The 14,490-nt window shown below is 36.2% G+C and overlaps 2 protein-coding genes across 2 annotated transcripts in view; both read left to right on the top strand.

Annotated features, from left to right (window-relative positions):
• The window catches only part of Rnls (renalase, FAD dependent amine oxidase), a 626,870-nt gene that overhangs the window by 311,467 nt on the left and 300,913 nt on the right, over positions 1-14,490 (top strand). The gene's annotated exons all lie outside the window — the stretch shown is intronic.
• Positions 410-11,637, top strand: LOC110317969 (tear acid lipase-like protein). Its single transcript, XM_021192762.1, has 9 exons — positions 410-508; positions 2,025-2,142; positions 2,878-3,076; positions 4,578-4,687; positions 5,858-5,994; positions 7,895-8,038; positions 9,167-9,238; positions 10,717-10,788; positions 11,395-11,637. The coding sequence occupies exons 1-9, from the start codon at positions 410-412 to the stop codon at positions 11,635-11,637; spliced, it is 1,194 nt and encodes a 397-aa protein (XP_021048421.1).

The following is a 14,490-nucleotide window of genomic DNA, read 5'->3' as shown; positions in this document are numbered from 1 at the left end:
CCTTTGAATAAGTAATTTCTTTAAATCATTAACCAACAAATTATATACTAATCGTAGTACTTTAGGGTAAATCTCAACTAGGCATCAGTGAGGACTTATCAGCAAATTAGTTAGGATTGTTTTGCTTTTAGGAACAGCTAAGACACAGACAGATTTTATAAAACATATTGTCAATTTTAATTATATCTAAGCTGACCTTTAATTATATCTAAGCTACTCTTTGTCCCATAGTTTTCTGCTGTATTTATTTAAAAGTTTTTGAGTTCATCTAAGGTTGTTATTATATAATATGAAAATTTTCAATGAAGGAAGGTTACATATGGACATAATATTTATACAATAAAATGAGATACATAGTACCATGTCTTTGGCTCCTTCATGAAAATAACTATTTCCCTGCAGGTTTAAAATGCTGTGGCTGCTGAGAACAATGTGCTTTATCCATGTACTTGGAAAAATATTTTGTTTATTTGGACCAAACAAGAATCCTGAATCTAAAATGAATGTTGTAAGCTATTCCTTTTTCATTTATTTTTAAATTCTTTAATTATTTTTTTATAGTCCTGGCTTTATCCCCATCCTGGTGTGCACCCCCTGACCGCTCCCCATTCCATACCTCCTCCCCCAGCTCCATCTCCAAGAGGATGCTCCCAGCCCCACCACACCCCACCAGACCGCCCCACCTCGTAGAGCCTCAAGTCTCTGGAGGGTTAGGTACATCTTCTCTCAGTGAGGCCAGAACAGGCAAACCTCTGCTGTATCTGTATTGGAGGCCTCATATCAGCTGGTTTGTGTCTCAGTGTTGGAGAGATCTCAGCAGTAAGATCAGTTGAGGCTTCTGGTATTTGCATGGGGCGCACCCTTCTCTTTTATCTTCTTCCAGCTTTTTTCTAATTCAGCCACAGTGGTCCCAGGCTTCGGTCCAGTATATTAGTTGTGTGCTGGTACCTGCATCTGACTCTTTCAGCTGTTTGTTGGGCTTCTCAGAAAACAGCCATGCTAGGCCCTTGTCTGCAAGCACACTGCAGCATCAGTAGCAGTGTCAGATTCCCTGGCCTCTGCTTGAGCTGGATCCCAATCTGGCCCTGTCACTGAACCTCATTTCTCTAATATTCTTTTCCATTTTTGTCCCTGCAGTTCCTTCAGACAGGCACAATACTGGGTCAGAGCTTTTGACTGTGGGTTGGCAAAACCATCCCTCCACTTGTCCTACCACTAGAGGTGGTTTCTACAAGCTCCCACTCCGCACTGTGGGACTTCATTCAAGGTCCCTGATTTTGAGTCCTGAGAGTCTCTCACCTCCCAGGTCTGCTACATTCTGGAGGGTCTGCCCAACCTCTTGCCTCCTGAGGTTGCCTGTTTCCATTCTTTCTGCTGGCCCTCAGTCCTGTTCACCCCCCAATACTTGATCATGTTCCACTCCTCCCGTCTCTGTCTCCTCTCCCACATAGGCCCCTCCCTCCCTCTATCCCCATAACTGCTTTCCTCCCCACTTGTATCCTTCAGCTTGTTAATCTTCTGTCCTCTGTGTTGTGTCCTGGGTATTCTATACTTTTTTGGCTAATATCCACTTATTAGTGAGTATATACCACACATGTCTTTTGGATCTGAGTGTAAATTAACCACATTTTCTGTATCCATTCTTCCATTTGTGAGACATCTGGGTTGTTTCCAACTTTTGGCTATCGTAATTAAGTCTGCTATGAACATCGTGTAACATGTGCCCTTGTGGCATGCTGGGGCATCTGTTGGGTATTTGCCCAAGAGTGGTATAGCTGGGTATTCAGGTAGATCTATTTACAATTTTCTAAGATATTCTTATCACTAATAAAATTAAATGCATTGGCTTTATCTCTATTAGTTTATTTCATCCTTTCTAAATTATTGCATCTCTTGCGATCTGAACAGTGACCAGAATGATGACTTAATACCAAGAAGAAATAATTCTATTTTAAAGATCATGAGAAATGATTAAGTATAAAAAAAGATTCATGAAAATCACTATTGTCTGTTTTCTCTTGTAGAGTGAGATTATTAAACACTGGGAATATCCAAGTGAAGAATATGAGACTGTGACTGATGATGGTTATATTCTTCCAATTAACCGAATTCCACATGGGAAGGATAATGCTAATAATTCAGGTATGATCTGGGTGAGATAAATACTGAAGCCGTCAGCACCCTGAGGCAAGGACATGCTAAGCTATGACTTAAATAGTTACCTCCAAAGTGAGTAATTTCAAAAGAGGAATTGGAGATCCTTGGTGCCCATGACTACAACAGGGGCTTAAAGGAAACTAGCTTTCATTGGCCACTGTGAGGACAGGATGTGCTTCAACAGAGGGAGCTGAGCCCCTAAATACTTTTCAAGCACTGCATCTGGGAGAGCCCTTGGTTTCCTGTTGTGAGTATTCATAGTTTATATTCCAGATGGTAATATATATACTTGGTTCATTCCTCATATCCACCTATGCCCTTGATGTTCTTAGAGTCCAGTGAATTTTAAAAGAAACAATATTAATCTTTGGATGTTTAGCAATTAGTATTTTTGAACATTTGCCTCTTGGATTTTAGAAGGTATAAACCATTCCTTTTAAATAACTACAAACTATAAAATCTAAAAGATTAACAGATATAAGAAAATTTATGGTTGATGAGGGTGTGGTAGGAAGGAGATCAAGATCCGGTAGAAACAACTCTTTTTTGTGTGTGCAGTTCCATCTTGATTGACTTACTGACATAAGTGAAATGAAGTCTTAGCACATCCCTGTATGTTAGTTTCAAAATCATTTGGTTCCATTATGAATATTTGATTTTCTTGCTTACATTGTCAGTAGACTCTAATGGTGTAAAGCATTTTCATGATTGTTTTTGCAGCCCCAAAGATGGTAGTACTTTGTGTCCCTGGCTTGTTTTCAACTGCTGGTGTATGGGTTTCCAATCCTCCTGACAACAGCCTGGCCTTCATCCTAGCAGATGCTGGGTATGACGTGTGGTTGGGAAACAACAGAGGAAGTACCTGGGCAAAGAAACATGTGACCCTCAACCCAGATTCTAAAGAATTCTGGGCTTTTAGGTAGGGAACAATTCCATGTGATTTCTACTTTTGTGTTAAAAGAATGTCAAATAGTTTAATGGTTAAATAATTTTGTGGATCTGGATTGAAGGCATTTCACTTAGAATGATTTTAGAAGAATGATTTGGGTAATACAGTTTGGACCTTGGTATTATGATTACTATACCTAATAATTATAATAAAATTGTCATTATAGTCCTCTTGAAATATTAGTCTACTAATCGATCAGTTAATTTTAAAATTATGCTGTGTGTGTGTGTGTGTGTGTGTGTGTGTGTGTGTGTGTGTGTGTGTGTGTGTGTAAATGCTTCAGTTTATGTTAGGAGAGGCCAGGAAACAACTTAAGCAAATTTGCTATATCCTTTATCCACGTTGATCCTGGGAATAAAGTCACTACAACCAGCTTGATAACAAGTGCCTTTGCTCACTGAGTCTTATCAAAGGGCTCACTGATGTCTGTATAAAATTGTTCAGTTGAAGTAAATTTGATATATTTTTTAAAATGATTTAGAAAACAGACATTTGCCTACAACCATTCTCAATTAATTTTTGTTTAAGTGTGTATTCCGATTTTTGTGTGTGGACATGATTTTGTGTATGAAACATGTATATTCATTCATATGAGGATCAGAGCACAAATTCAAGTATCATGCCTTAGACACAATTTGTCTGTCTGACTTGGGAATCTCTAAGTAGAGTAGGCTGAGTGCTCAGCCAAATTATTTATTTCTTCTCCTGCATTGTTGGGATTTCAGGTAGTCAATGTCACACTTGGCTTTTGTTTTAAAGGTGTGTCCTGTGGATCAGACTCACTCCTCAGTTACTTCTCAATGAACTTCCTCCTCAGCTGATACTGTTAATAATTTGTTAGAGGAAAGACTGATAGGCATGTGAGAAGAGAGAAAGTTAATTGTACGGATAATTGTACATATAACTATCTTGTGTCACAGAGTAGTAGAATATTATCTCATTAATTTGTTTAATTGACTTCCTTTATGTATTCATCTTTATACCTCTAGCAATCTCTCTCTCTCTCTCTCTCTCTCTCTCTCTCTCTCTCTCTCTCTCTCCCTCCCTCCCTCCCTCCCTCCCTCCCTCCCAACCCCGTGGGACCTTGACAGAGATTTGGCAACCTACTTCCCAATCCTAAATCATATAATGCTCATATGATGAACCTAGAATTTTTAGAAAATTGGCTCTAAAGCAAAAGTGCTCTGAATTAAGTCTAACAATTCATTCACTAAGCACATAGCAAAGCTATCTCAATTCTGTGCAATGTATATAACTGTTGACAAATGTCATGAGAAATTTGTGATCACAAAGAAATGGTGATCATAAGGTGATAGCATAGCGACCACATGGATAGTAATTGATAATTGCCAAGACTTTGTAAACCATGCTGCCTTTCACATAGATCACATAGAAACATCATTTAAAACAGAAATTATTTAGTTACTGGTTAGTAACTAAATCACTTTTTCTCCATTCTGTTTTCTTGCAGTTATGATGAGATGATAACATATGACCTTACAGCCATCATTAATTTCATTCTGGAGAAAACAGGACAAAAGCAGATTTACTATATTGGCCATTCTCAAGGAACCCTAATCGGTATGCAAGAAAGAACAATGTTGAAGTTGTATGCTGAAGAACAAATATATTCATATAATTTACAACACTTTGTAAAACACCGAGAAGCTCAGACAGATGATAACAACTGTAGCCTGTTTTAAAATGAAAAATGTTGAAATCACAGTCTCTAATGCATAAAATATTTAAATGAAGTACATATGTGAAGTACTCCTAGGATTCTCTATACCTAGAAGTTCTGAGACTAATAAGTGTGTGTGAGGTGTGTGTGTGTGTGTGTGTGTGTGTGTGTGTGTGTGTGTGAGTGAGTGTGTGTGTGTGTTCTTTCTCAAATGGCATTATACATATTGAAAATTGGAGTGTCCATTTTCTTTGAAAATGCTTTATGAATCTGTTTCCACTGTCTTATTCAGCTCTCACACAGATTTGATTGATTTGGGTTTCGTACAAAGAATATGTTTTCAAAGAACAAATATGACCAAGGACAGATGGTCAAGGAAGATATTTCTAACTAATGTATCCATTTGTCGAATTTATAATGTGACAGACAGAATGATTGCAGATAGATAAGTAGATTTGAATATAGGTGTGCACCTGCATGAATGGGCTGGCGATGCTACAGGTAGGACATGTGAAGGTAGATCATTAAAAATCTAGAGGTCATTAAAATCAATGTGTGATACTTTGCGTAGGTGTCTCTTCCAAGAGACAGAGAAGATATTTTTTTTAAAGTGCTGAGCTGATCCTTAATTATGGTCAGTCTCAAATATGTGAGCCAGCAGTCAAAAAACTCTAAGGCCATCTGTAAGTCTTTAATAAATGTAAATAAGCTTCACATTGGTGAGAATACAAAACAAAATAAAGTACAGCAGCCCAGAGAAGAAAATGCCAAAGTAACAGAATTCCAGAAGTTATTAGAGAGATCTCTTAAAGAGCAGAGTAGTTTTCCTCTTCCAGACTGTCTTTTTCTAATGGTAAGTCATAAACAGCATCATTTACACTAAGTGGTGGGGGGAGATGCAAATTGAAGAGATGAGTAAATTAAGAGAAATCTTCAGGAACAAGTTTAAATGTCTGCAAAAAGCAAACATAATCTCTGTGGGAAAAAACATATCTATGCAGAAAATATTAAGAAGGGGGAACAGCAACTTCATAGTACATGTTTATATTCATATGTATTATTCCTTTCAGCTCTAGGGGCATTTTCAACAAATCAAGAACTGGCTGAAAAGATTAAATTCAGCATTTTACTAGCTCCAGTTCGTACTGTTAAATATGTCAAAGGTTCTGGGCGCCTTCCAGCTTATTTCACTCCAAAAGCTTTCAAGGTTTGTGATGAAGTCAAAGTGGTGGTATACTTATACTTTTCAAAACAAGATTGCTAAGGAAGAGATCTACCAGTACAGTCTTGTGCTCACTCACCCACACCTCCTCTCTTGATGGCTGCAGAAAGTCTCACCTCAAAGTTGAGCAGCCTGAACTTTGTCCAATGTTCTTTCCTTAGGATGGATGTATTTTTCTTTTATCTATATATTTTTAATATTTTATCTGCTTCATAATAATTTTTTTGTTTTTGACAATTTTATACATTAGCACTATATCTACATCATTTCCATTCCTTCCTATTCTCTTCCAAATCCTCTGTGTCCCCTCCCTTTCAAATTCATGACTGTCTCTTTCAGTATCACCATTATACACTCATGAACATACTAAATTCATTGAGTGTTGCTTGTATGTATGTACATAATTTTAGGGATGACCACTTTGTACCAGATAATATTTTTGGAATATTTCCTAATGTAGGTTTTTCAAGACAGGGTTTCTCTGTATAGCCCTGGCTGTCCTGGAACTTACTTTGTAGACCAGGCTGGCCTTGAACTCAGAAATCCACCTGCCTCTGCCTCCCAAGTTTTGGGATTAAAGGCATGCGCCACCATGCCCGGCTCTATCACCGTCTTCAAACAGAGGCAGAACTACTTAGATTATTCATTTTTAAATTAGTAAAGATATAATTTGTCAAAAATCCATAGCCCTATTTTATTTGTGTCACTGGCTTTAGTACCACAAAGTATTCCCATATCATTCTACTAGTAAATACAGAATGCCAGAATATAAGGATTCAGAAATCTAATTTTGCACTCTAGGCTACTTACAGTCTCATCATTGATAAACATTTGATTACTGTGCTGCTTGGACACAGTCTTATCTCAAACCTTCAGTACTCCTGAGTCTTTCCAGTTCCATTGCCTTGCCTTGAATTTGTCTCCTCAACTACATGTGCAGTTCATAGAGAGCTGAAACATAGAGTAGACTCTATAAAGATCTTTGAATTTTACTTCCTTCTCCTTGGATGGAAACTTCAGCTGCCTTGGACTTTTCCAAATCTCCTTTGTTTAAAAAATTAAAAAGCTGGGAGTTATTGTTGGGTAACAGATGTGCAACATTAACACTCATGTAGTTAGAGTCATAGTTTCCATGTAACACTCTCTCACAGTCTAATATGCACTCTTCGTGAACTCCTGTTTTGTATGTATTTTGTGTGTGTGTTTCAATATCTGACATCATTTCTACGTGAAGCTGCCGCTGTCTCCTTCCCACAGCATCTCGAATCACCAGTGTGTCTACTAAAGTTGTTGATCTTAGTCATTTCACCTAGATGGATTCATGTGCTTTGGGGTCCCCTGTCTTTGCTATCTCAGTTGTTGTAAATATCGTTAGTTCATCTATGGTGTAGCTTTATAGGAACCTCTTCTGTGAGAGAACTGTAATCTCTTGTGTAAATGTAAGACATTCAGTTAATTTGTATACCACCATTGACAGAGTTTTCAGTGTTTTTTTCTGGTTTGCTCATTTATGTGTGGACATGTTTTCATTTTATGCTAAGCATACTTCAAAATATAGCCATTTCTATACTGAGTTTAGTTTAATAGGTCCACCAGGCATTAACCCTGAGTAAGCCCTTTGCAACAAAGAAACAGAAAAATTGCTGTCACCCCATGATGTTCAGGAATCTCAGAATTTTTCATTCAATTTCAACTGATTAAAAATAAATCTAACACATTTCATTCAATCATGTAGTGAATATCATAATCAATGACCTAAGCCAGTCCACCATTCAGTAACACACAGTAGCTTTATCTTAAGTCTCACTTTCTGTAAACATCATGCTTCTATCAGACAAAACATTTTTTCACACTAAGAGGTGCTCTTCACATTTGTCAATTTCAGCTTCTTTTTGGTGAAAAAGAATTCTTCCCTACCAAAGCTTTCAGTAGACTGTCTCCAAGTGTGTGTGATATTAACTTGGTCGATGCTGGGTGTGCTACTGTACTGAGCTCACTGACTGGATATTCTCCAGAGCAATTAAATACGGTAGGCGTTGTTTTCTTTCAAATCTGTCATTGGTGTGTGTGTGTGTTTTGCTAAGATAACATCTGTATCTGGTAAATTAATTTTAATTCATTTAGTCTGGTACATATGAAAATCAAGGTTTGATTTGCATACAGTTCTAAGTTCTCACCATGAGAGCACAGGTCTGCTGTCCACCAATTATGAGTAAAGAGCTGGGGATCAGGATGGATGATTTTCATCTTTTCTTCTACTCGGTTCAGTGAATGCATCTGCTGTCATTCATCAAGTAACTGCTCACCCAGTTCAGCACTTGTGCTCCAGAATTGAGGAGAGCTCCACATAATCTACCACATAGAATATGTCTTCTAGTAACAAAAAGAAATTCTTTAATACTTGAGAAGTAAATGATTAGATTTTTTAACATCTAAGCTTTTCTAAATCTTCTAACTTCATAGCAAATCACATCCTTTGAATAACTTAACATCAAAACATACAAAATATGTATGTATTGTTAAAAAAAATACTAGAGTCAACTCTCGTGAGAAGCTCACACCAAACTTTTGGTGTGAGTACTATTACTACTTAACAAAACTCAGTGGTGAGCCCTGAAATCATAAACATGCAAGTACTATTATATGGCTTGTGAAGGTTGTATTTATATATTAGGAATGTGTAACAATGTTTTATAGTTCATAAATTTTAGAGAGTGTAAAGGAGTATAAGTGGTAACATTGGAGGGCAGAGAAACTGAAAATGATGCAATTGTATTTTGTCTTAAAATAATGAAAAGGAAAACATTTCTTATTGTAACAATAATATTTAGATTCTATACTGCAGTCAAAATCAAGACTTTCATTATAAACTGGACATAAATAGCTTTTATCTTTTACTTTGTGTATGTGAGTATTTTACTTGTATGCATGTCTGTCCACATTCTGATGCACATAGGGGTCATAGAATGCCCGTGAACTGAAGCTACTGGTGGTTGTGAGCCTCCATAAGAGTTCTCAGAATTGAATGTGGGTTCTTTGCAAAAACCACTGTTCTTTTTATATGGAAGTAATACAGCCTCACTCTTTTGAAAGAAATTGTTTCTATGAAAGGAAATTAAATACTAACAAATGTACGTTGTATTTTATTTTATCCTAGAGCCGTGTTGATGTGTACATAACACACAGTCTAGCAGAATCATCAACTCAAATTCTTATACATTATGGTCAGGTAAAAATATGTCTTTTTCCTTCCTTTTAATTTTGAGACTCTCCTCCTTTGTAAGTTTCAAAAAATCTTTCTCCAGTTGGCTTTGTGATCAGGGTATTCAATTCCCAAGTGATAGATTACAGGGACTTACTGGTGCATAAAAAAATTGTAAAAAAAATAAAATAAAATGTCAGAAAAGCAGAATGGTCATTTTATCCTAAAAGAGAATGGCTTTCTATTCCAATTAGCAAATCTATGTACATGCATCAGATATCTAAGTAGTATCAACTTTACTAAATAATTTCCCAGAACGGATTGAAGATGAAAATTTAAGTGCCCTTGAGGTTTATGAATAAACTTCAATAACTTATATACCTACATATTCTCCTATTTGTCAGCCAAAAAATTGTGGATAGCACCAGGTGATTGTACTCATGTCATTTGACAAGAGGTAAACAGCTACCTAAACAGGGAGCAAGTCATCTTAGAAGGTTTTTTGTTTCTTTGTTTTGTTTTGTTTTGTTTTGTTTTTTAATTCTGTTCAAAGATCTACCACGTAATTCTACACATTGCATGTTATGTGTCTTAATGGTATGAAAATTTTTATTCTATTATCCCATTATCAATAAATCAGAATGTTTTACATCCTGAGATATTTTGCTTTAAATTACTTTGTTGACAAAATTCTATTCTGGATACTGCAACTCCCTTAACATTGGTTTCTGTTATTTACTCCTGATCATTATAATCTCTTAAGTTTTTCTATGTTTAGATATAAATAATATTCAACCGAGTAATACCTTTTCTGAAGACTCCTGTATTTTGTAAAATTAAAGAACAATTATGTAAATGAAATTATATATGAAGGGTACAAATTTTATTATATAAAATATTAATCCAAGGAGCAACTAAATTACTCTGAAGTATATTTTTAATTCATTTGAATTATAGAGTAGTAAAGTAACTTTTACAAGTACTAATTTGAGATTATACATTTTATACTTCTTATAAGCATTGATTTAGATTCTTATAGTTAAACACATTAGATAATTAAAAATATAAGATGAGATGGGCTACATACTACTAAAACTAAATATAGCATAAAACGATACATCACTGCATAAATAACAAAATTTTTATCATTCATGAATATTTTCTCAGCTTCTTATTGACTTTTCTTGCTGTCAAATACATATTAATTGATACTGTTTAAATATTATTAAAATGGTTGTAAAGTATATTTTGTTTGAGGTGTTATAAAAGTAAAAACATTTTCAAGATCCTTTTTATACTTACTCATAAAGTGTGTAAATCTCTAGGACTTAAATTTAGTAGCCATTGATTAGTCATTACATTACTATCATTAAGATAGAAAATGTACTGGATTTATCTGGGCCAATGTGTCATTACTGTAAAATGAGGCAACAGAACTCAATAAATGTTGATTATGTCATAATGTAAGTCTTTGTAATTAATGGTATATTTTCTCTGTATTTTAGGCCACTAGAAGTGGTGTATTTCAGGCTTATGATTGGGGAAGTCCATCTCTGAATATGCAACACTACAATCAGGTAAGTCTCTTCTCCCTGGTTTAATGATCTGTCCCTTACAAAAGATATGTAGTCTAAGAAATCTAAACTTTGATTTTAAATAAGACATTGGAATATTTCATTTTTCTTGGGAAGAGGGACTACACAGAACTTTTATAGGAATCAAAATGTATAGCAGTATTTTGTGTACGGTGATACTGTGACAATGTTCTGTCTAACACATCATGTGAATCTCACAAAATTATGTGGGATTTATCAGACACTTATTGATAGAGTCATTTCACATGTAGAGATCCAGATTCAGAGAACTTGGGACTTGTGTTATTTCAAGCTTTGAGTGACAGACCACTATAATAGGGCGTGGGACATAGCAGTGACCTCAGGACTCAGGATACTGAGAGAGGAGGATTCTGGCAAGAAAGCAGCATAGAATTCATAGACAGCAGCTGTGACAAAACTAAAGTAAGCAAATATATAAAAATAAGATTGTTACCTGAGAAAGACTGAGATCAATGATTTCCTGTCACAGATGAGAATGAGCCATAAAAAGTTTGTTATTTTTGTTAATGTTTTGTTGAATTTGTTAAGTTCTTTATTAACACATTGCTCTTTGTCATTTTCTGTCAGACTACTCCTCCTATATACCATGTGGAAGATATGAAGGTTCCAACTGCCATGTTTACTGGTTTAAAAGATTTTTTGTCTAACCCAGAAGATGTTGCAAATTTGGTACCCAAAATCTCCAACCTCACATACCATAAGATTATTTCTGATTTCAGTCATCTTGATTTTATAACAGGATTAAATGCTAGGGAAGAGGTTTCTGAGGAAATTTTAACAATTCTTAGGAAATATGACGGTGACATATAGCTTTAGCTTTTCACATGTTTTTAAACCTTTCTGAAAGTCTCTTGCTATTATAAGTGAAAATATTTTCTTGCTTGGCATTTTCCTCCCTAATTATCTTTTTTAAAAGCTATTGGTTCATTTGTTGGTTCATTTGCATTAGTGAAATCTATGACTATCAAGAGAATACTTCATCTTGTGACTGTTTTTAATTAATCTAAGTTTATATATTTTTGATGTGATTTTTTTTCTGAAGAAAAGAATTGCTTTCAATTTACAGTAATGAAATCCCAATATACTGATAAAAAAAAGAGGACTGGCCCATTCTGTGATATCAGATATGATGCTGTCTGAAGAACACATAACACATTTCATACATTAGAACCAAGGCTATAGAAGGACAGTCAATCTTGTTGCTTAGATCACACATGTCTTAGTGACTAGTCTCAATTCAAACTTCCCCTGTCACAACACCGATGTGGACCAGCCACTTTTGAATAAGTCACTTATGTCAGTATTCTCTGGCATTAGTGGAAGAGGAAACATTTAAAGTGATATAAGATATTAAAAATTATCCACAGAATTGATCATTCATTCCCTATATATAATAGAGTATTTTGAATTCTCCTTGCAACACAAAGTGACGACAAATTCAAACACACAATTTTAATTTTATTATTAAACTTTTAATCTAATTCTGATTTTTTAATCCTAAAGTAATAATTCCGGGCATAGTTTACATATTATAAAGAGTAACCATGCCCAGTCTCAAATGTAGTATTCTTGCAATATTTTCCATGATTATAAACATGTGTGTGTGCATGTGCACATGTATGTTAAGTTCCTTCTATTCCAAGTTTGTGCAGGACTTTTACTTGATTAAATATTGGACTTTTGTGAAAGTCCTTTTCCCATCTATTGATGTTCACGTAATTACTGCCTTTGGTCCATTTATATGATCATGTATTGCATTTATTGGCTTGGAATATGTCAAATTTTCCCTGTAGTATTTCTGGAATAAAGCCAACTTATTAATAAGTGGTTTTCTGTTTCTTAAAAGTATTTTTATTCTTCTTTAATACATTACAAAGTGACTGCAGTTTCCACTCCCTCCACCCCTTCCAGTTCCCTGCTCCTATCTAGCTTCTCCTTATCTAGTTCCTTTTCTCTTCAGAAATGTTCCTTCAGAAATGTTCAGGCCTCTCAGGAGTCTAAACATTTCTGAAAAGAAAAGGAGGAGGGGCAGATGAGGGAGAAGCAGAAAGGAGGTTGTTATGAAGGACTGTCTGTCTGTCTGTCTGTCAAGGCTTCAAAAGTGACAGTAAGACTAGGCACATTAGAAGGAGAAAGAGAATGGATTTGGTGGGTAGACTTGGGGCAGGTGGAAATGAGAAGAAGAAGGATCAGGTGAGGAGGAGAATGGAGGGATAGATTACTGGGAGAAACAAGTGGAATTGGAGGCATTTGAGGAGACAAGGTAGAAACTTAGTGCAGTGGGAATCTACTGGAATCTACAAGGATGTCCTTAGCACTGGGGGATTACTGGGGACTGGCATCAGTCAGGACACCCTCTTTATCCACGGGAGAAAATCCAGGTTCCAGACAGGTGGGCAAGGAGTTGGAGATGTAAAGGATGACAAACAGACATGGACATAAGGGAGTGCCATATCTGAATGCATTTTGTCTCAAAGCAAGCACCAGTCTTATAAGTGACTTTTACACAAAACAGAGGAACGAATGCAAAAAGCTAACAGGAACCAACTGGAATAAAAATCAATGTTAACAACTGGGATCAAAAGCAGTCCCACCTAAGGTCAGCTTAACCTTAAAAGACAGGGGCAGGGGCTTAATGCCCTGACCATAGTTCCAATTCTAATCTATTGTATACTCCACCTTCCCCCTAGGCCATTGTAAATTCCTGTGTATGGGTGTAACTCAGCTATCTATAATTCTAAGTAATTACTCTAGTTCCTTCTTAGACAACAGCCTTCCTTCTTCCTAGACAATTAATTGTAAATTACTGTGTAGGGCAAGTGACTCAGCTATCCATGCCCAGGGTCGGCTCAAGGACTGCCTAGGACTGGTGAAGAATCTAACTTAGCTATATGTCAAAATCAATCCTTAGAGGCACTTATAGTAAAACAATATTGAGAGAAAGCAAGGACAGATTTGGAGCATTCGTTTTTATAGGATGCCACGGTTCCAGGAGACTAAGTTTCTGTGAACTTTTCTCCTCGGGACTGCGTCTAGGCTTTTGGGCCTGTCACACAATTCACTACTGGAGTGGATGTGGCAGGAGATATGGAGCCAGATCCTGCCATCTTCTGTAACCAGCCAAGGCTTTTCCAGTGAGGCACTGGGATATGAAGCCAGTTGCCATGCAAGAGAAACTGCCGTGGGCAACTAAACTCTCCGTAGATGGCACACCAGTTTTCATGGCTATAGTAGGTGAATCCTGGAAATGCATGGCCCCAGAAAACTATGTCCCAGGATTGCTTCTTGATTCTGTTGTGCCTTCTCATGTTAATCATTGCTGTACTTCCCATTCTTCTGACATGGTGCCATTGGGCAAAGAAAGGTTCTTTCTGCTTACACTCTGATATGTCTGATTCCTACATATTAGCCCACCCTATTGTATAGAAATTCCTGCAGATCAACACAAAGATGAACTTTTATGAACTAATGCTGTTTAAATATTTTATAGAATTCCTGATATGATTCAAATAATTTAGGAAGTTAGGCAATTTAAGGAGATAGTTTGTTTTGCCAGAAACATATAATAAAGTTGAAATTAAGAATAGAATGTGTTCCAGGTGGTGGTGGTGCATGCCTTTAATCCCAGCATTTGGGAGGCAGAGGCAGGTGGATTTCTGAGTT

The sequence above is a fragment of the Mus pahari genome, chromosome 1 (genome assembly GCF_900095145.1).
Source record: "Mus pahari chromosome 1, PAHARI_EIJ_v1.1, whole genome shotgun sequence".
Classification (NCBI taxonomy): Eukaryota; Metazoa; Chordata; class Mammalia; order Rodentia; family Muridae; genus Mus; species Mus pahari.
Note: the sequence above shows the minus strand (reverse complement) of the source record. Positions and strands in the feature narration are given on the sequence as shown.